This window comes from Pangasianodon hypophthalmus, chromosome 20, assembly GCF_027358585.1.
Source record: "Pangasianodon hypophthalmus isolate fPanHyp1 chromosome 20, fPanHyp1.pri, whole genome shotgun sequence".
In the NCBI taxonomy this organism is placed as follows: Eukaryota; Metazoa; Chordata; class Actinopteri; order Siluriformes; family Pangasiidae; genus Pangasianodon; species Pangasianodon hypophthalmus.
In genome coordinates, this window is record NC_069729.1 from 15,005,668 (window position 1) to 15,027,650 (window position 21,983).

The 21,983-nt window shown below is 37.5% G+C and overlaps 2 protein-coding genes across 2 annotated transcripts; one reads left to right on the forward strand and one right to left on the reverse strand.

The window, feature by feature from the left end:
- Positions 1-401: 401 nt before the first annotated feature.
- rpl32 (ribosomal protein L32) lies at positions 402-4,726 on the reverse strand. The gene is made up of 4 exons (XM_026932596.3): positions 4,596-4,726; positions 3,506-3,606; positions 1,894-2,075; positions 402-578 (listed from the first exon to the last, which is right to left on the reverse strand). Exons 2-4 carry the CDS (start codon positions 3,599-3,601, stop codon positions 449-451), a joined length of 408 nt encoding a protein of 135 aa, XP_026788397.1. The 5' UTR covers positions 3,602-3,606; positions 4,596-4,726; the 3' UTR covers positions 402-448.
- Positions 4,727-5,756: 1,030 nt separating this feature from the next.
- On the forward strand, positions 5,757-16,758 carry LOC113538136 (protein SSUH2 homolog). The gene is made up of 12 exons (XM_026933007.3): positions 5,757-5,827; positions 6,744-6,836; positions 7,247-7,316; positions 7,581-7,710; positions 8,904-8,964; positions 9,052-9,173; positions 11,039-11,101; positions 14,173-14,255; positions 14,589-14,681; positions 14,771-14,876; positions 15,010-15,117; positions 15,513-16,758. The coding sequence occupies exons 2-12, from the start codon at positions 6,746-6,748 to the stop codon at positions 15,651-15,653; spliced, it is 1,068 nt and encodes a 355-aa protein (XP_026788808.1). The 5' UTR covers positions 5,757-5,827; positions 6,744-6,745; the 3' UTR covers positions 15,654-16,758.
- The last annotated feature ends 5,225 nt before the right edge of the window (positions 16,759-21,983 follow it).

Genomic DNA, 21,983 nt, shown 5'->3' on the forward strand with positions numbered 1-21,983 from the left:
CTGATGAAGATTACAAGTTAATGCATAATTACCACACTGAATTTAGCTGTACACTCATGGTAGCAAAAACAAGTCTTCATTTACTATGGCAGCACAAGACTAAACTGACAACATTTTGCTTATACAAATTGGTTATGACTCAATAAAGCAATAAGCAAAATTTAGTAAAGACAGTAAAATTCATAAATTATACAGTAACCTAAACATGTTGGCTGTAGTGCACAAGCACCAGATTACACAACACCCAGTCAATGTACAGCTAGTTGTGAATGTCAGTTTAGTATGTAATGAATTGAACTGCCAACAGCAAGTGGTAAAGCCAGAGAAGGTTTATAACACATTTAAGAGAGAAGGGGGAAGAAAAAAAAGAAGGAAAAAAAAAAATCACATGAGACAAGGACTGGTTTTTATGATTTTTTAGCTTTACTGAAAAGACCACATTGCCAGATTATTCATTCTCCTCGCTGCGGAGTCTTGCGTTCGGGTTTGTGACCTTGATGGCCAACTGAGCTGCTCGCTCCACAATCAGCTTCCTGTTCTTTGAGGAGACGTTGTGGGCAATCTCTGCGCAGTAGCTCCTACAAAAGTAAAACAAAGAGAGAAATTAAGCTAAGCATGCAACTGTAAAGGAATTTTACATATCTTTCTAACTAGTCAAAAACTGCAGTCCTATAATGTCTCAAGAACTTGACTGCCCTTATACTGCCTGTTTTTCTTTTCTAAAACAGTTCTTATTAAGCCCATTCTATTGCAAGCAATGCAGTGCAACAAAAGTCCATAAATAGTCACTTAAAATCAGATGAATGCTAGAGATTTGTTGCAGATTATCTTCCACCTGCAGGCTATGGGAAGAGCCTGAGGTGGAATGGGTATCTCCTCTGCAGCACTCTCTCTCCATATTCAATACCTGACTAGAACATGGGTGAATTCAGCAGGTACAGCTGGAGAGGAAAGCTGGGCTGATCAAAATCTTGATGCATTTCAAGCTTTGAATCACCATAAACATAGGAGATTTAGAATTACCATAAACATAGGAGAACTGAGATCTCAATTCTCAGTCAGGATTATTTAATAAATTTTATAAGGAGTAGTATGTATAGTTACCAAATTATATTACTGTGGCAAAACATTGAAGCTACAGTTTTACTAGTGGAAATTTGTGAATGACTGAATTACTTGCACATGTTTACTGCAGTGACCTTAATCCTGAGCAATGATGAGGGCTACTTAATCTCAAACTAATTATATTAGAGTGCCAGGAGCAGTGTGTGAAGGAAAATTTGACTCACTCACCCCATTCATTTAGTAATATAGTTCATTTTTCTGTACATATTCACTTGGGACACTTTGTTCCTTTTCACTTAAAAAGCAAGCATTTGGATCATTTTCAAATTCACTCCCACATAAGTTTTCAGACATAGTTGCGCTGCTTTTTCTTCTGCAGACTGCATTTAGTTCCATGGTAATTTCAACCTAATTTCACCTACAGCTATAGTTTTATGGGCAATTGCCAAGGGCAAGAACAGGCATGTTTTCCTGTACTGGGAAAAGAACTTTATAAAAAGTTTGCAACAAGATTATAATTCAAACTACAGTCACACATTTTAAATGTGACAGCTCAAGCTGCACTTAGACTTCTATTGTAAGTGCTCTGTCTAAGTTGTCAGTACAGGGAAATGTGTTAACTGTCTATGGTAAATACGTGTATGCTTCAGATGCAGCACACAATGATACAGGATGAATACCGCTGAGAAAGCTGCTGTGAAAAACAAGTTTCCTTTCAATTTTTAGATAAAGTATTTTTGTAAGCTTCTGATTTTACAGTATGATGATACTGAGAAATGTCCCATCACCCCAAGTCTCTGTAAGAACAGCAGCATTAAAAGCTCTTACTTGTTGCTCATCAGGAGTACTTCAAGCTCTTTGACGTTGTGCACCAGGAACTTCTTGAAGCCAGACGGCAGCATGTGCTTGGTCTTCTTGTTGCTACCATAACCGATGTTGGGCATCAGCATCTGGCCTTTGAAGCGCCTGCGGACCCGGTTATCAATACCTCGTGGCTTCCTCCAGTTGCTCTGCACGTCACAAAAAGGATGGGTTCAATGTTTAGCGTCTAAAATGACCATGTTTTTGAAACTGAAATATCCTTTGCAATAATTTAGACATGGAAATATATTCAAAAACATTTCAACTGGCACATAACAGAAATACATTTAATGCACAATTATAGAGCTCGTTTTTTTTTTTTTAATGAAAAGTCCACATTTGACATTTTAAGACTTTCTGCATTCAGTTTTCATGCTGTTCGGCTGTGCAGACAATAAGAGCATGTCTAATGAGAATCATAATTTTGACAACAAAACACTTACCAATAAACACCAATACATTTCTCAAAACGTTTTCTGAATTTCTTTGCAAAAGAGTGCCTTTAAATTCCATACTCTCCTAGACCTGCACAAGAACCCTAAACTACTTAACGTTTATTACTCAATATACATTTCAAAATTAACATGCCTATACTGTACATTTGCAAAGAGAGAATGAATGTCAGAAGTCGCTTCAAACAAAACAAACAACTTCGAAAGACAGATTCGATTACCCTTATACAGTCCCGTGACTTAATCTTGCTCCTAAAATTTCATTGTGCCATGGTGTCCAAAATGTTCTCCCGCTACAAACCAGCACAGCACACTGAAGCTTTTGGGCAGAAATTATACAAAAACATATCTGATGCCCAGAATCGCAAGCATAGTGTGTCTGGGACAGACACAAGGGACGAGACGAGCAGTAGTGCTACACTGTGCTCATATCAATCACAGAAGGACAACATTGTCACTTAAGAAAATTATATTTTGGCTCCTCAACTTAACGAATATGCATGTTGTGGATTCATTTAGCTACAAAAATATATTTTATATCTAGCCAAATTTTTTTTTTATCTTTCACTAGCTGAGATCCACATATAATAATAATAATAATAATAATAATAATAACCCCCCTACCCCTCACTACTGTATACTGCAACTTACACAACGCACTGTCAAATTATTTAGGCCACACGTTCCATTTCTAATTGTAATTAAATTTGAAAGTGCACCATAAAAGACACAGTGACACAAGGATCGGGTGGTCAAACAGTCTAGAAAATATGTTGGAACAGACTCGTCAGATAACTTAAAGAACATACGATTTCTGAATGTGCAGTTTTTTGGCCTTTCAACATGCAGCTTGAGTTTATGACACCACCTTTATATATTCAAATGTCCTCTGATCCCTTTTCCAACATGCCCATCATTCACACTGCTACCATTGATTTACTTGTGACATCTTGGCGCTGACGAACATGTGCAACACCCAAACGGGAAACACAGAAACATACTCAAATCAGCTCAAGCTGATATCCAGACTGTCCACATGTAAACCTTGCCAAACATCTGGCAATAACAGCAATCATTTACATACATGCGAACAGTTTCAGCTGAAAGAAGTATGCGGCAAATCTTACCCTGATCTTTACATAGCGATCTGACTGATGCCTGATGAACTTCTTAGTCCTTTTCTTGACGATCTTAGGCTTGGTAAGGGGTCTGAGGGCGGCCATGATAGCTGCAACCAAAAAAAAAATAAAAAATCATTAAAAACTGAATATCAACACAGAATGCACACTCAATATACAGAAAGTGCAGTGAAAAACAGGACATACCACGTTATTATATCTTAACAAGTGTCAGACTTGACTCTTAAAAATTTTTAGGCAAGTTGATATTCACATATTTTGAGTGATTATTTTTTAATATTTCAGGCACTTGTTACAGTGCAGTATTTAAAGGCACCTTTATTTGGGTGAGTGTGTGTGTATATATATATATATAACAAGTGCCCTAAGTATTATTTTTTTTAATCACTCAAAATATGTGCCTAAACTTGTCTAAATTTAAGAGTCAAGTCTGACACTTGAAACTGAAGAACACTTGTTAAGATTATTACAGTATTACGCTGATGTGTCTTCAAAGAAATCTCTTCACCATCTTCCACTTGAGCACTTTGCGCTGTAGCTAGCATTAAAAACAGCTTCCCGCGAATCATAAACAATGACACTAATGTATAATACACAACCTCCCGCTTTATTTATCACGTCACTTATAATGGAGAAGCCAAACACAAGGCAACTGAACTGTACGTGGAGTTATTAGCGGGTTAGCATGAACACAGCTAGCTCCTAGCATGGTTTCATTAGCATGTCCTGGTGCTACTTTCCGACTTGTAATATCACAATTAGCTAAGTGTAAATAATTAATTTTAGACCAAAAGACTTGATAAATACTTGAAGCCACATTTAAATAATAATAACATATTCGCGCTACATTACTGTCCATCTTAATACAGCGCCAACTCAACCCCGACGCGGCTCCACACCGGCCGCCATGTCCGTTAGCACTATTTTTTATATAAAATATCCAAAGATACTTGACAGCTTGACCCGAAATATCTTAACATTTATAATCATAGGACATCTTGGGATGAATCTGCAAACGGATGAGCTTAAAACAGCGTCAGGACAACATGATGGAAACAGATTTTCTCGTTCCACTCACCGTTTACTCTGTCTTCACGAAAAGACAGAAGGTAGAAGAGGAGGAAGTAGAGCGCGGAATGCTGGGAAATCAACTCCGAAACACCGGAAGTTGGTGAAGCCGAACGGCTTCCAAAAGCCTTCTAGTTTCCTATATTAGTGCACTACATAGGGTATGAAATAATGGCTAATGAGCCCTTCTCTATATTTAATAGAGAGCTATTTAGGATTAGGTCCATTGTATTACAAAAGTTTCGTGCTGGCGATGTTCAGTGTGTAGCGCGTTAGCGCGGTTTTACTTAAAATAACTGGATTTATTTATTTATTCATTCATTCATTCATCCATTCATCAACAAATTTATCTTTTTTTAAAATATTGATTCTTGGTCTCCTCGTTACAAAAGGAAACATCACTATCATAAAACTATCCAAACAAGAATACATTATAGGCTATAAAGTTTATACTGCAAAAATTAATTGAAAAAAAAAAAACAAAAAAAAAAAAAACATTAAATGAATAAACCTAGTATGGTGTTATAATTATATACATTATAGTTATTATATATACATTATACATTATAATATGTAGTCCATTATAACCATTATGCAAAAAATGGCAGTGAATAATATATACAACATGTGAATGACATTAATAGTATGTACAGATGGTTGTGCAGTAGTGTGTTCACCTTTCACACAGAGACAAGCTGTTGTACAGTGTTATGGTGAGTATGGTATATTATCTATATTATGGTGAGTAATATATTAATGGGGGGGGGGTCTGAAGACTTAAAATGCTCTATTTAAGAGGTCTATTTATAATAAAATCTTTGTGCTGATCTGTAATATTTTTTTAATGTGTTACATACTGTAGTATTAAATTTGTAGTTTATGAATTACTGATAGATTCAGGCTCCATATATAGACGCTATTGTTATATTTGTTTGTTGATCTTTTCTTTCATACGAGTTATAAGCAGTTAAGACTGAGTCAAATCTGAGGAACGGTAATCTGATGAACAGATGTGTTGTTGGGGGGCGGTGGGGGGTGAGTGGGGGGTGAGTGGGGGGCGGGGGGAGATGAGGGGGTGGGGGGAGATGAGGGGGTGGGGGGAGATGAGGGGTGGGGCTTGGCTTCATATTTGAAGGGCGGGCCTCGTGACTCCATAGAAGACTGAATTTCTGATAAATTCCTTTGAGCACTTTTCCCCCAGTTATCCGCTCACGGTTACAGAGTCTTATCCAGTCGGCCAAGGTAGGTTTAAAACCTCTTCATATACCATTCATATCTGCATCTTTCTTATTTCCTTGGTAGAAACCCGACCTTCATTTATCTATTAAGCTTTATAATATATATATATATATCATTTGGCTTCACTTTTCAGCTGCTCTTACATTGCCCATCTTAGGACTAGTCAGGGCTGGACAAAGTGAGCAATTATACTTAGGTGAAAGTATAGATACTGTTAGATAATGTAAAAATAAATTCTTACTCAATTAAAAATGGAAGTATCCAACCCAAAAATGTACTCAAGTGAAAGTAAGAAGTTGCTACTTTTAAACATACCCAAGTATTAAATGTAAATGCTTTAACTGATGAAATGAAGTTATTGTCATGTTTTCATGTAACTTTTAAAAGCAACTTTTATTACTTGCCTAAAGTTTTAGGAGATTTTGCCTGAAAACATTCAAGCTCTTTAAATTTGCAGTATTCCCTTCTAGTCAACATTTACTGCTGTGATAAGTAAAATGCACCTGAGCAGGAGAGATTGACTCATACCTGCCCCATTTCCACCTCAGTTCACATATTGCTATTGGGCAGTTCAACTCCAAAATGGTTTTCTGATGTTCTAAAGGTGTTGGAAGCCTCTTCAAAGAAACCACGTATCAGCGTTAAGAGTGGAAACACTAATAGCTACAGTCTTGCATTGCTGAGTGTTAACCCACTCAGGAATGCAACAGATCCATAACTGTGGCCTCTACTGAACTTGAAATGACACTTTTATAACAAATAGTAAATTAATGCCTTATAGTTAATAGTATTTAATCAAAGTTTTAGCCTATGATTACAATCATCACCAGTAGTCAGAAATATATTTGGGTTCATCTCCGATGTGAAATATGTGAAACAGTGTTTATCTAATGCTCATTTAAAACTGTGTGTACTACAGCTATGTATTCCCCAGTGCACGGAATGCAGCAGCCTCTGTTATACGGGATGCAGACTCCAACGAACCCGGTGCCTGGATATGAGGGAATTGGCGGTAGGAACAGAAATAATGAAATATTGGAATGAAATGAAATAAATAATAATAAAATGATTTTTGAAAGAAGTTTTATTCAGCTGATATATAGGTTTATTGCTCTTCTGAAATCCACTTACCCACTCTTGTGTAATGCCCTATTATTTACTGAGGCTCTAATGTAGCACCTTATACATGACTTTTGGGGACAACAGGCCATTGTGTCACAAGCCAACAAGAAATGAATTGTGTACAAAAACAGAAATATCACAAGGCCTGATTATGGTTTGTCTCAGTGTAATGGCCAGTAGATAATGACATATAGCAGGCAAATACCTCTTCTTCAGCTTGTTTCTTATATAGAGACCTATGTCTAACCTGCTGTTAATGGCACAAATCATGTGCGCATTTGTGATGTTATGTTTTGAAAGGTGGGTTTCTTCCTCCTCCACCTATCCAGCCAATGCCAACTCCTGATTCACAGCCAGCACACGACTGGAGGTAGGATTCCTTCATTTATGGACAATCTTTTTTTCATATCATCATATAAACTCATGTATTTTTAAAAAAAATTGCTTGTTGGTCACTGCCATTCAGGTAAACATGAGGGTTGCAGTATTATAGGGCAAGATGGTAATAATTTAAGACTGATTTAACCTGATCATCATTGAGTCTGCATTTTTGAGAAGTATTTATTTTTTTTTAAAAGTATATTCTCAAGTTAAAGGGAATTTTACCTGTTGCCTCTCTCTTCTTTTTTTCCAGTATTCCTGCTCTTACCAAGGAAGAGGCGCAAGAGGTTTTTCACAACTTTGCAACGAGCGATTGCTGTTATTCATCTGGTCCAGCTACAGATGGCGTGATCACCAATATGGAACAGTTCAACACCTACCGAGTAACTGCAATCACACACACACTCTCTCTTGACATGATATACATAAAACTAAGATTGGGTTAAACTGTATGTACATGTGCTGTAGTGCGCAACAGGAGTTTCCTAGGACAGAAGACAAGAGCGTTAGTGCTCACTTCCTAGTGCACTGGTTGTTATGTTTGTCCAGCAAGTGAGCACAATTTCAAATCCCATTGGCTGTTGGATGAATCCCTGTGGATGGATACTTTATAGTAACGTAATAGTGTAACGTAGTGCCTTGAAATAGTTAAAGAATATAATGGCTGCATGGCAATAATATTTTTAACACACTCTCATCGACTATCCCTTGCCATTTCCCTTGGTTGAATCCTTATTCATATCTGAAGGGTTTCTTATACTAATGCTTCTAATACTAAAAATTGTTAGATGACCATTGGAGGTTCAAGACATATAATAATAAATGTATACTTCCAAAGCAGAAGAAAAAAAATACAAAGAAATTGTTTTTACTGTGTTCCATGGCATATCCACTACCATGGAAATTTTTTTTAACCCTTTCCTGATTGATATTTTTCAACAATGAGCCCCCATACCTGCTTTGTAAGCTCTTTGCAGCCCATGGTTTTTCAAGTTGGATGTTACCAAGAAGATGTCAGGAAAATCCTGTAGGAACAGCTTTACTTTATTTGGGGTTAATCGATCACTTTAATTGTATACTAACTAGGTGTATACTAACTAGTATTTAAGTATTTAGTATTTAGTATTTATTTAGTATTTATTATTTAGTATTATTTATAGTAGTATTTAGTATTATTTATAGTAGTATTTATTATTTAGTATTTAGTATTATTTATTTAGTATTTATTTCTTTATTTAGTATTTAGTATTTAGTTTGAATGTGATTGTTTGATTCTGAACACTGTCATATTCCTGATTATAAAAGGGTGTGCACACTTACGGAAGCTGTGTATTGGAAGTTTTTTGTTTTTCTTTTTTCCCTAAAACATTTTTGGTTGTTTGTCACTTGAATTTTACATGTTGCAATTTCACAATAAAGGTGAAAATATTTCTGACATGGTTTAACTTAGTTTCATTTTTTTAACTGCCATTTTAACAGGGGTGTGTAGACTTTTTATATCCACTGTAGCATTGAAATGGAGGACGTGTTTCAGTCCCATTGTGGCTGACGCATTTGTTCATTTCTCCCTTCACAGTATCGTCTGGAGACTTACACGGAATCCAGAAAAACAGAGTGGGCCACCAAGCCTTATGAGGGTAATAACAGCATCAGATAGGTCTTTACAGTCATTTATATGCTTCCATTAAATTTTTTTTATTAATGCTATGAATGTGTAATGATAGGTCAGCCGTTGACTGCCTACACACAGATTGCTCCTAATCCATGGGAAGTCCCGGTTCAAGTGCCAGCCATGTTTACAAACTCTACTCAGGATGTCAAAGTGCCCTACACAGAATCAGTCAAGGTATTTGTCACATCCACCATGGGCAATTCATCTGCCACCATCCCCAGACAACCACTGCCTCACTGTGAGCATCACTCTACCGGGTGGTCGAGGGGGAAGAATCTCAAAAATTGAGTGTGGGTGCCCTCTGGTGGTCTTGGGGGGCATTATGTCACGTCCACCATGGACAATTAACACCATGGACAATTGTGCACACTCATTTGTGTTTCCCAATTAGTCACCCTAATTAAGTCCCGTGTTTTCTTTCCTTAGGTGGGAAGCATTGCATGTGTACAAGTTTTGCTGTTGCTGATATGTGTTTGTTGCTACTTGCACCGTGAATAGCTTTTGTTCTCATGTTCTTTTTTCTTGACTTGCCTTGCCTTGCCTTGCCTTGTTCAAGTCTAGGCTTGTTCTAGTTTTTGAGTTTTTGGTTCCTTATTTCATTCTTTGTTATTTTCAGTTGTTTGTAATATAGATGACTGCAATTGCATCCTACTCCCTGGGAATTCCTGACCAAATACTTCGCCTAAACATGTCTGCAGCAGAAATGCTTCAGTGCACGTGGGCCCTTTTGGACCAACTCATGGCTGGGCCCGATGTCACGCGCCCTCTCGGGGAGTTTTTTGAGGAGGGGGCTCCCATCCTGGCTGGAGCCATCTCCCACTCTCTTAGCCTCCTTGATCTGCTAAGGACGTCGCTCTGCGTCCTTCCTCTGCTGGGGACATCACCCTGCCTCCTTGCTTGGCGGAGATGTCGCCCCACGTCCTTGCTTGGATGGGGACATCTCCCCGCCTCCTTGCTTGGCTAGGGATGTTGCCCCACCTCCCTTCCCGGATGATGATTTCAAACCCCCCAAACCCCCCCCAACCGCTTGGCTGAGAACATTGCTCCACCCCCCTGTTGTTGCTCCCCCTCTGGCCACGCTGTGGTCATCGCTGCCCTCCTCTGGCCTTGCCATGGGCTTCGCTCTATCCATGGGTCCTGGGGGAAGAATCTCAAAAATTGAGTGTGGGTGCCCTCTGGTGATCTTGGGGGGGAATTGTCCATGGTGGACGTGACATAGCGCCCCCTTAAGGTATGGCTCCTGATGCGGTTAACACATAAGCTGCTCATGTTCAGTTTTCATTTGTTTATAATAAAGATGTCTGCAACTGCATCCTACTTCCTGGGAATTCCTGACAGAATGCTTCGCCTTAACGTGTCTGTAGCAGACATGCTTCAGTGCATGCAGGCCCTTCTGGACCAACTCATGGCTGGGCCCGATGTGATGCGTCCCCTCAGGGAATTTTTTGAATTTCCTGGCTGGAGCCATCTCCCACTCTCTCTGCCTCCTCGATCTGCTGAGGATGTCGCTCTGACCCCTTGCTCTGCTGGGGACATCACCCCATCTCCTTGCTCAGCTGGGGATATTGCCCCACCTCCTTGCTTGGCTGGAGATGTCGCCCCGCCTCCTTGCTCGGTTGGGGACGTCCTCCCTCCAGACCACCAAAGGGCACCCACACTCAATTTTTGAGATTCTTCTTTTGTTGTCTGCTCCATTTCCTCCCATGATTGTGCACACTTATTTTGTGTTACTCAGTTATTTACCCTATTTAAGTCCTGTGTTTTCCCTCCTTAGGCAGAAAGCATTGTGTGTGTATAGGTTGTACTGTTGCGTGTTTGTTGCTACTTGCACTGTGAATAGCTTTTGCTTTCTCTTTAAGAATTTATTTGAGCCTTTCCTGAGTTCAAACCTAATATCTTTTTTACACCAACATACAATTGTAGTTTGCATTGAGAATATAATACAACTGAAAAAAAATGTTTAATCTGTAATTCATGAGAGGTTTAATAGCTAGTTATATTTTTACTCATTTTACATATTTTGAAAATTTCCTTTCTAGCCATGTGACACATGCTGTGCCTCGGGAAAATGTCAGTGCACCAAGTGTCATGGATCCAAGACTGTGAGTGATTTCAGCTTTTATATATCATACTTTCTATTAAAAGGGGTAGATCTGAGGGAGGTGTAAGGGGATTAAACTATGTAAAAAGCATATTCCCTGAAACCTTTCACAATAGAACCACTGTGTATTATATATAGTATAAGAGATTTTACAACAGTTAGTTCTGGTCCACTAATTTGATTGGACAAGCGGTGTTCCATGAGTACTCATATTGAAACTGGTACTACACTTACTATGGGCTGTCAGTTGGTCTGTGCATTGAATGGCATCATGAAACGGTCTATCCAGCTGTGGCTTCTTTAGGAGCAATTTTCATTGACAGAGCAAAAATATATGTCAGTTACTCTGTATTAATTAATTTTTTATAGAACTCTTATAGAACTACCTTGTGTCACCTAAATATCTAAACACTAAAGATAGATCTAATACAGAACTAAATATCCTCTTATTATATTTTTCGACTAATTTTTGATTTTCAAATACACCAACCATAACTCCAAGCTGTGCAAGAACTATTTGGAGAGGAAGGAGGCAGCACTACCTGTAACAGCTTGTTCAATCAACTAAACTGAAGCTAATCAAGGCAGAACACTTCTGAGGAAAACCTTGTGTTCGACTGCCTGTAGTCCCCTAGTCTCCTCTTTGACAATTTTAGGGGAGGGTTGCCACATTTCAGCAAAATTCCCAGCTCAAATACAGCTCAAAAACCACACAACAAGACATGTAACTAGCCCAAAATGTGCAAGTATAGGAAAAGATAGACGTATTTTACTTCTTTTTCTCAGTCTTTTCATTGGAAACAAGTTAACAGTGTGCAGACATTATGCACAGAACAGATATCAAGCTGCACTGTTTTAACTCGAACTAAAGATTGCCTGAATTCCAAAATAAAACCATAGTTCTACCATATTTCTGTATGAAAAAAAAGGAAATCTGCTTTTATTTATTGAGCTGTTGTTCCATATAGCTCATGAAGATTGCATGCTGTGTACAGAGCTGTGTAGCTCTATGGGCTGCTTGTAAAATAATTATTTAATTGATTTTAAAAAAAGGATTACTTTCATTTTGTGTGTTTTTTGTCTTTCTTAAAGATTGTTCTCTATCGTTATTAAAAGGAAATCTTCTCCGAAAAAAATCATATGGTGATTATAATGATATACTACTTAAAAGACCCCCTTTTGACTTGCAGAAACACTGCGAGTGTGTCCTAGCTTTATAGTAGATAGTAGTGTGTCCTGTGACCTTTTCTGAACTCTCTGAAATGTAACAAATCCAAAAACCTAAGTAAATGGGGTAAAATATTATTAGATGAATATTGTTTCAACTGTTATAACAGTTTCTCGATTTGGGAAAGACATCACTGCTTTGAATCATACACTCACCAAGCACTTTATTAGAAACCATATACTAGTACTGGGTAGGGCCTCCCTTTGCTCTCAAAACAGCCTCAATTCTTCGTGGCATGGCTTCCACAAGATGTTGGAAACATTCCTTTGAGATTCTGGTCCATGTTGACATGATTACATCACGCAGTTCCTGCAGATTTTTGCAGGTGCACATTCATACTGCAAATCTCCTGTTCTACCACTTCCCAAAGGTGTTCTATTGGATTCATGTCCGGTGACTGAGAAGGCCACTGAAGAACATTGAACTCATTGTCATGTTCATGAAGCCAGTTTTGAGATGACTTTGGCTTTGTGACATGGTACCTTATCATGCTGGAAGTAGCCATTAAAAGACGAGTACATTGTGGCCTTGGAGGGATGTACGTGGTCAGCAACAAAACTCAAATAGGCTGTGGCATACAAGCGATGATTGATTGATATTAATGGGCTCAAAGTGTGCCAGTAAAACATTCCCCACACTATTATACCAACTCCACCAGCCTAGTCTGTTGACACAAGGCAGGTTGGGTCCATGGATTCCGGCTGTTCATGCCAAATTATGACCCTGCCATCTGTGTGCCTCAACAGAAATTGAGATTCATCAGACAAATCTAAGTTTTTCCAGTTTTCAACTGTCCAGTTTTGGTGAGCTTGTGCCCACTGCAGCCTCAGCTTTCTGTTCTTGGCTGACAAAAGTGGAACCTGAAGTGGTTTTCTGCTGTTGTAGTTCATCTACCTCAAGGTTTGACATGTTGTGCATCTTGAGATGCTTTTCTGCTCACCACAATTGTACAGAGTGTTTATTCGAGTTACTGTAGCCTTTCTCTCAGCTTGAACCTTTCTGGCTATTCTCCAGAATAGAAAAGGTGTTTCTACCCACAGAACTGCCACTCACTGGATGTGTTGTCTTTATTGCACCATAACTGCATGATTTTATGCACTGCACTGCTGCCAAACAATTGGCTGATTAGATAATTGCATGAATGAGTAGGTGGACAGGTGTTCCTAATAAAGTGTTCGAGGAGTGTAGTTAGCTTGCTTACTCTGTCACATTAGACAGAATATAGAAAGCTTGCCAGAAAGTTCCATACAATATGTGGTTAAGGAGTTAAATAAAGTTATGTTCTACAAATTGTTATATGTTGTTATAATTTGTGAATGTAAAGGTTTTATTTTTCCAGCAGCCTTGTTTTTAATTGTTTTCTAGTGCTTAGTGTTTAGATCATAGTGGTAGGGTTAACATAAAATATATTACGGTATAAACCACACCCACTTCTGGTTTAAATCCAAATACAAAAATAGATACAAATAATTTGAACACTAAACAGATACAAGTAATGGCATTGCGTTACACCTCTAATATACTGTATGTATAGTATACATATACCTGTGGATGAAGTTGGGTTCATTGTGAGACCATGCCGTTTAAGATAGAAATGTTTCATCATAGGATAAAGACTATCAGTCAGTTTAACTTTGTATTGATCTGCAGTACCTTGACATGTGGAGCCAAGCCATGGCAGCAAAATGGCACTCATAGGATGACAAAGCCACAAGTTTTTTTTTCTAATCTGTCATGTATCTCTAGTATATAAAGGTATATATATTAAAAAAACAATGTTTCCATTTAAAAAACTATATATTCTCTAAACCAGAGTCTTTATTCTGCCAAATGTCTCATTGCAGAAACAATGTTATATGTGTAGAGGCTCTGGGAAAGCTGCTGAAGGACAAGTCTGTGCAAAATGCAATGGCACAGGCGAAATGAAGTAAGTTTTCACACTATAGCTGACTGACCCTTTCAGTTACCACTCTGTGCATATCTAATAGACGTGCTTTGTGCAGATCAGATGTGTCATTCATTCGTTCACATAGTGTCAGTTTTACTCAGTGATTGTCTGCATTAAAAGATCATGATCTAGAGGAGTGTCATTCTTTTCAGTGCCTCCATATAGAAAACCCAAGTGAGAAAATTACCAAAATTACACTTTGAATCTTTCACCCATCAGCACTAAACTGGTGTGTAAAGATACTATTAGTTCAATCCAAGGGAATAATCATATATGGACCTTTTGCTGTCTTTTACCCCATTTTTTTTATAGGTGCCCTGATTGTTCAGGTCAGGGAACAACTGAATGTGATACCTGCAAAGGGAAAAAGAAGCTATTAATGTATATCAAGCTTACAGTGGAATGGTAAATCATTCATATTTTGACACATTAAATGAACTGACTCCTAGTTACTGAATAAAACCATTTATCATGCTTACATTTTTTGGCATCAGGAAAAACAATGTTGACGATTATGTAGTGGAGCAGTCAAGTGGTCTGGAAAAAAATAAACTGGATGCAGTTACTGGGAAGAAGCTCCTCAAAGATACCAAGTTCATGGTGAGAGAAAAGTTATTATTATTACTTCTACTAGTTTTGAATAATAAGATGAATAATAGTTTAGATTCATGCCTGGCAGAGTAACTACTGAAATTCACAATATCCTTTATCCTTGCTGTTATGTTTATTGCAGGTGTATCCTTTGAATGGATTCCCAGAAATGAATGTGGCTCAAGCTTCTGATAGAATGATCAGGGAGCATCACAGCAAATTTTCCCAGACATCACGCATCATCCAGCAGGTTAACATTCATTTGTAACATTCATAACATTCATTTGGGCAACATACAGTCATATGCAAAAATATGGGCACCCTGTTAGACAGCACTTGATGTCTTTAAACTGTGTTTTATTGACAGAAGTTCGCAGTTTCTTCTAGCCAGCAACAGACTTTCTTTTTTTGCTTTGCTATGTTTTCCTCACTCTTCCTTGAAGAATGTTTTATTTCAGTAATCGTCTTGAGTGCATTTATAGTGTCACCAATAACCCTTTCATGTGACTGTATGAACCTGCCATCATTTGTTCTACATGAATGAATGGATTAAAATTGTAGTCCTGCTTGTGTAAAAATACATTTCACCTAATTGTTGTTTATGTGGGGAGTAATTTCGAATTTTCTGACCTTTCTGTGTTCCAGCAACAAAGTGTTGAGCTGATTCCCATCACTAAGGTGACATACCGGTGGCAGGAAAAAGACTATATTTACTTTGTTTATGGTACTGAGTTAAAGGTCAAAGCAATTGACTATCCAGCTACATGTTGCTGCACTATAATTTAAAAAACCCAGAAGAAGCATAAGAAGCAACTTCCAGGATGAGTGACATTCTCTGTTATTATTATTATCATTTAAAGGAATGGTTGGGTAAAAAATTAACTTTAAACATTTATAGCAAATATAGCTGTTTTGACATTTTTTGTGACTGAGTTTGCTTCTTATGTTTTGCACTTGAGCTACAAAAATGGAACAGTGTTGGTTCAGTGGTTAAAGTTAAATACGGACAATTGTGAGTTAAAATTTTGCCATAGAGTCACTGCTGGGCCCTTGAGAAAAAACCTGCCCAGGTGTATGTTTGGAATGGATTCTGGTTCATTTTTAAGTTGCTTTTGATAGAAGTCATATCACTATTCTTGTAGTCTTGTAGTTTTTTTTTGTGCTTATGACCTATTTATTATTTTTTGACAGATTTTGAAAATTCAGAAAATGACTGTTGCAGTGCAAGTTGCCACTGAGTAGCGTGTGATTTTCTACCATTCATGTAGCCTGTGTCTAATGGCCTTAACTGTACAGTATTCTTAACAGTGAACTATGTCGTGAACAAATACACATCTTCTGTATCTACAATATGTGATTCAATATAATTGTCTATTACAAATAATGAACTCAATATATTCTTCTATTCACAGAATAATGTAGCCTTTATTTCTAGCCTTCTCACTCCTTTCAATCTACATTCTATCAGTTCATGGCTTAAACTGTGGTTGATTTTTCTCTTGAGAAAAAGAAAGTAGTGGGCACTAAAAATGTAAGATGATTATGTCATTAAGATCTAGCACCATATCAATACATCATTGCTATCTGGTTGCACATCTGGTAGCCATGTCTGTCTATTATTTATTGCTATGCTATATTTTTATAAATCATCTTTAGGCAATGTAAGAATGAGCTTTTACAGTAAGTACTTGGGAAGATGGGTTGCTTCTGTTTATCTGTTTTTAATGTTAAAATTAATCTAAATATATGTATGTGCTGCAGGTGTCATATGTATCTAACCATTGTCTCTGTATACATAATTTACATATAAACCTGTAAACCATAACGAGCGAGTGCTTAGCACACACTGAAAATGAATACTGACAATAAAAATGACCTGTCAAAGATGAAACATTGTCTCTCTGGTTCGAAAACTCTCAAAAAGAAATATATGTGTGATAGACTTTCTATTTAAAATATGGGAAATCTACTACTAGGAATTACATAGATATTTAGAACTTTACTCTCCCATATTTCTTAACGTGGGGCCCATTACTGAACATTGACACTAGATAATAACTTATAAGAAAACTGATAATGTTCATTCTCAGTCATGCTATATTGTAGAAATTTTAAAATGTGATATACAGTATTTATAATGGATACTTCAAGACTACATGTAGTCTGTATTACATAAATCTGGCCTGGACAGACATCACGTTAATACCAGCAGTTCTTAGAAGATACAAATCTAAAGTATCGAGGGGACATTATACACTGACTCAAATCTTGGCCAGAAATTGGGTTTGGGAAGTGCAACTCTTTACGGTATCTATGCGAGACCATCCACAACCACAGCAGTTGATTCACAAATGCAGAAAACTCCAAGCAGAAGACCATCAAGAAGAATTAGGCAGGTTTGGAGATTGAGAGGAAGTACAGCAGAAGAAGTGAGTCACAGTCAGGCAATGACATCACATCAGACATCAGGAGTACATGTACAGAAAAAAAAACCAGATCTGTCGGTATGCTCTTATCATAAAGTGATTGTGCATTGTGTTCGGACTGTGAGCATTTTACCAAAGTGAATACATAGTAAAATCATGGTTGTCTTTGTCTTATAAAAATTAAGCTCTTTAGTCATCAGTCATACTATTTCCATAGATTTACACATCTTGTTATAATACTCTAATTTTTTTTTTTTTAGCATTAAACTACAGTCTGTGTTTGTACTCATTTGCATTTTCAGAAAACAACAGATTCCTGCAGTGACACTGTCCTGTCTCTTTAAAGGCAGCTGCTGGCTCTTGATTTAATCAAGTTAACCAGCTATCCTTCTATACTGATAATGCTGTGTGTGTTTGTGTGCGTTTGCGTGTAGGTGCGTGTGGGTGTGTCCGAAGGGGGAACTTGTTTTACAGTTCCCCTTATCAGAACACTCTTTTGGATTCACTGCAGTGTGTAGTTAGAAGTAGCAGTTTCCCAAAACCTGTTTTTAAAGATAATGTTTTTTTTAAATTTTTTTTTTAGATTGAATAATACATTTTTCTACAATCTTCTAGTCATTGTCCACTTTTTCCTTACCCTATTGTCTCACAGTTTCGCAAGACAGCTACCTGGGAAAGCAGAGGCAAATACATTCTTCCTATTACGCAACTACAACAACTGCTGCTTGTGCAACATCATAGAGCAGCTGAATGCACTTAGAGGACAAACATGCAGGGAGGAAGGAATGGTGAAAGAAAGAATGAAAAAGAAAAACATACTCTACATTACATACAGTGCTTTAAAAATCAGCTGACCTATATAGTACCATTGTAATAATTCCCTTACTTTATATTAGTGTTAACATGGATAAACATTTCTGGTCCCATATCTCGTCCCAAAAAATAGTATAAAAGTACATACAAAAACATGTGAACATCACTAAAAAATTAAGATAGCTACAATCCACTTTACCACTTTGTTTGTTACTGTCTCCCTGCCCTTCTTCTAGAAACACATTTCAGATTTTTTTTCACAAAGCACAAGAGGAGCTGGCCATCAGCTCTTTTGCATAACAAACTACAATCAAGTTAACCAGCTATCCTTCTATACTGATAATGCTGTGTGTGTTTGTGTGCGTGTTTGCGTGTAGGTGCGTGTGGGTGTGTCCGGTGGGGGAACTTGTTTTACAGTTCCCCTTATCAGAACACTCTTTTGGATTCACTGCAGTGTGTAGTTAGAAGTAGCAGTTTCCCAAAACCTGTTTTTAAAGATAATGTTTTTTTTAAATTTTTTTTTTAGATTGAATAATACATTTTTCTACAATCTTCTAGTCATTGTCCACTTTTTCCTTACCCTATTGTCTCACAGTTTCGCAAGACAGCTACCTGGGAAAGCAGAGGCAAATACATTCTTCCTATTATGCAACTACAACAACTGCTGCTTGTGCAACATCATAGAGCAGCTGAATGCACTTAGAGGACAAACATGCAGGGAGGAAGGAATGGTGAAAGAAAGAATGAAAAAGAAAAACATACTCTACATTACATACAGTGCTTTAAAAATCAGCTGACCTATATAGTACCATTGTAATAATTCCCTTACTTTATATTAGTGTTAACATGGATAAACATTTCTGGTCCCATATCTCGTCCCAAAAAATAGTATAAAAGTACATACAAAAACATGTGAACATCACTAAAAAATTAAGATAGCTACAATCCACTTTACCACTTTGTTTGTTACTGTCTCCCTGCCCTTCTTCTAGAAACACATTTCAGATTTTTTTTCACAAAGCACAAGAGGAGCTGGCCATCAGCTCTTTTGCATAACAAACTACTCTGTGGCCAGTTTAGTACATCACAGTTTATCAGCTGAAAATACCATAAAACATCAATATCATATTAATGCCACTGAATGAATGAATATACCTACATGAACAATAAAAAACCCACATAATTAATGATAAAACACATAAAAAAGAAAATGTATAGACTTCTCACCACAGTACAAATGAGCACTTAATGATCAATGCCACAGTCCCTGTTTGGAAGTGGCACCATTTGAAATATTAAAGTCCACGAAAACATAACAGATGTCCAAATCTCCTCTAATGCATCACAGACTGGCATGGCCTACAGATACACACACTACAGACAATTTAGAGATGCCAATCAGCATACAAGAAGACTATATAAGTGAATTTCCCTGTTTCTAGCTTTTCCCCAAACAGATCACTGCACCAAAAGTAAACCAGCAAATGGTGGCACATTCTTGCTAATTTCCTGACCAAAGCTTTGGGCTTGCCCCTCCCCCCCTTTTTTAATACCATATATAATACAACTTGTGTATACGTGTATATACAGGGATAAATTCACAGTGATAAATTCAAATATTTACAATATATTTTTGTGAATCCATTTATTTCTGTAAAGCTGCTTTGTGACAATGTCCATTGTTAAAACGCTATACAAATAAAATTGAATTGAATTGAATATATACAGTATATAAATCTTCTGTTCCAGATTCATACACATTATTATTTTTTATTTTTATTTTTTTATTGTTAAGTCTTATTATTTAAATGTTTTTTTGTTCTCATGTAAGATATGTATGTATGTACCAAGAGCACCTTAAAGAAAACCACAACAAATTCCTTGTGTGTCTGCGTGCACACTTGGCGAATAAAGCTGATTCTGATTCTGATTCTGATATATATATATATATATATATATATATATATATATATAGTGGAACTGTCATAGGATGCCACCTGTGCAACAAATCCAGTCGTGAAATTTGCTTGCTCCTAAATATTCCACAGTCAACTGTCAGCTTTATCATAACAAAATGGAAGAGTTTGGGAACAACAGCAACTCAGCCACGAAGTGGTAGGCCACGTAAACTGACGGAGAGGGGTCAGCGGATGCTGAAGCGCATAGTGCAAAGAGGTCGTCGACTTTCTTCACAGTCAATTGCTACAGAGCTCCAAACTTCATGTGACCTTCAGATTAGCCCAAGTACAGTACGCAGAGAGCTTCATGGAATGGGTTTCCATGGCCGAGCAGCTGCATCCAAGCCACACATCACCAAGTGCAATGCAAAGCGTCGGATGCAGTGGTGTAAAGCACGCCGCCACTGGACTCTAGAGCAGTGGAGATGCATTCTCTGGAGTGATGAATCACGCTTTTCCATCTGGCAATCTGATGGATGAGTCTGGGTTTGGAGGTTGCCAGGAGAACGGTACATTTCGGACTGCATTGTGCCGAGTGTGAAATTTGGTGGAGGAGGAATTATGGTGTGGGGTTGTTTTTCAGGAGTTGGGCTTGGCCCCTTAGTTCCAGTGAAAGGAACTCTGAATGCTTCAGGATACCAAAACATTTTGGACAATTCCATGCTCCCAACCTTGTGGGAACAATTTGGAGCGGGCCCCTTCCTCTTCCAACATGACTGTGCACCAGTGCACAAAGCAAGCTCCATAAAGACATGGATGACAGAGTCTGGTGTGGATGAACTTGACTGGCCTGCACAGAGTCCTGACCTGAACCCGATAGAACACCTTTGGGATGAATTAGAGCGGAGACTGAGAGCCAGGCCTTCTCAACCAACATCAGTGTGTGACCTCACCAATGCGCTTTTGGAAGAATGGTCAAAAATTCCTATAAACACACTCCTCAACCTTGTGGACAGCCTTCCCAGAAGAGTTGAAGCTGTAATAGCTGCAAAAGGTGGACCGACATCATATTGGGTTAGGAATGGGATGGCACTTAAGTTCATATGTGAGTCAAGGCAGGTGACCGAATACTTTTGGTAATATAGTGTATATATATATATATATATATATATATATACACATACACGCACACACAGTATTGTACTATAAAGAGCAGTAAACAGCAATAAATGAAACAAAGTCAATATTTGATGTGACGATCCTTCGCTTAAAAAAAACCCCAGTAGTCTCAGGTACAATGTGTGCAGTTTTATAAGGAAATGAGCTGTAAGTGTTACTGAGCATCTTGCAGAACAAGCCACAGTTCTTCTGGAGACTTTGACTGTCACACTTGCTTCTTATTTTTGCAGCAAAATCCAGCAGTCTTCATTATGTTTTTTGTCTGAAAAGTGTCTCTTATGTAATATGCTGCTCTCTTTACTGACATACAAACATTTTTCTGTAACATTTAATTTTGTGCTGGAAAACTAATGTTTGGAATCTAAAATATTTTTGTACTGAATCAATAATGTAGAAGTCATAAAATAAAAATCTATAACAAAGTTTGTACTAAAAAAAAAAAATAGGGTGCCTAAGACTTTTGCACAGTACCGTATACACACACACACACACACACACACACACACCATATTTATTTTATATTTTATACTTATTTTATACATGTACCATATTTAAAATGAATAATGTCCTCAACAGTTCTTTAAAATAAATAAATAAATAAATAAATAAATAACAATAATTACTACTAATAATAACAATAATGACAGCAACACTTTCTTAAAAGTAAGCCCGTATCGCCACCTGCTGGTGAGCCTGTGGTAATATTGGGTATGTACTCTTATATTATTTTTTTAATTCTTTTACATTTTACAATGAATTTTTTTCAACATTGAACTTTCCAACATTTCCCCCCTCTCCAC

Coding starts and splice junctions, on each gene's coding strand:
- rpl32 (XM_026932596.3), bottom strand. CDS start 3,601: ATGGCCGCCCTCAGACCCCTTACCAAGCCTAAGATCGTCAAGAAAAGG. Junction 2,076..3,505: donor ATCGCTATGTAAAGATCAGG/GTAAGATTTGCC, acceptor TGTGACGTGCAG/AGCAACTGGAGGAAGCCACG. Junction 579..1,893: donor GTACTCCTGATGAGCAACAA/GTAAGAGCTTTT, acceptor TTACTTTTGTAG/GAGCTACTGCGCAGAGATTG.
- LOC113538136 (XM_026933007.3), top strand. CDS start 6,746: ATGTATTCCCCAGTGCACGGAATGCAGCAGCCTCTGTTATACGGGATG. Junction 7,317..7,580: donor CAGCCAGCACACGACTGGAG/GTAGGATTCCTT, acceptor CTTTTTTTCCAG/TATTCCTGCTCTTACCAAGG. Junction 14,256..14,588: donor AATGGCACAGGCGAAATGAA/GTAAGTTTTCAC, acceptor TTTTTTTTATAG/GTGCCCTGATTGTTCAGGTC.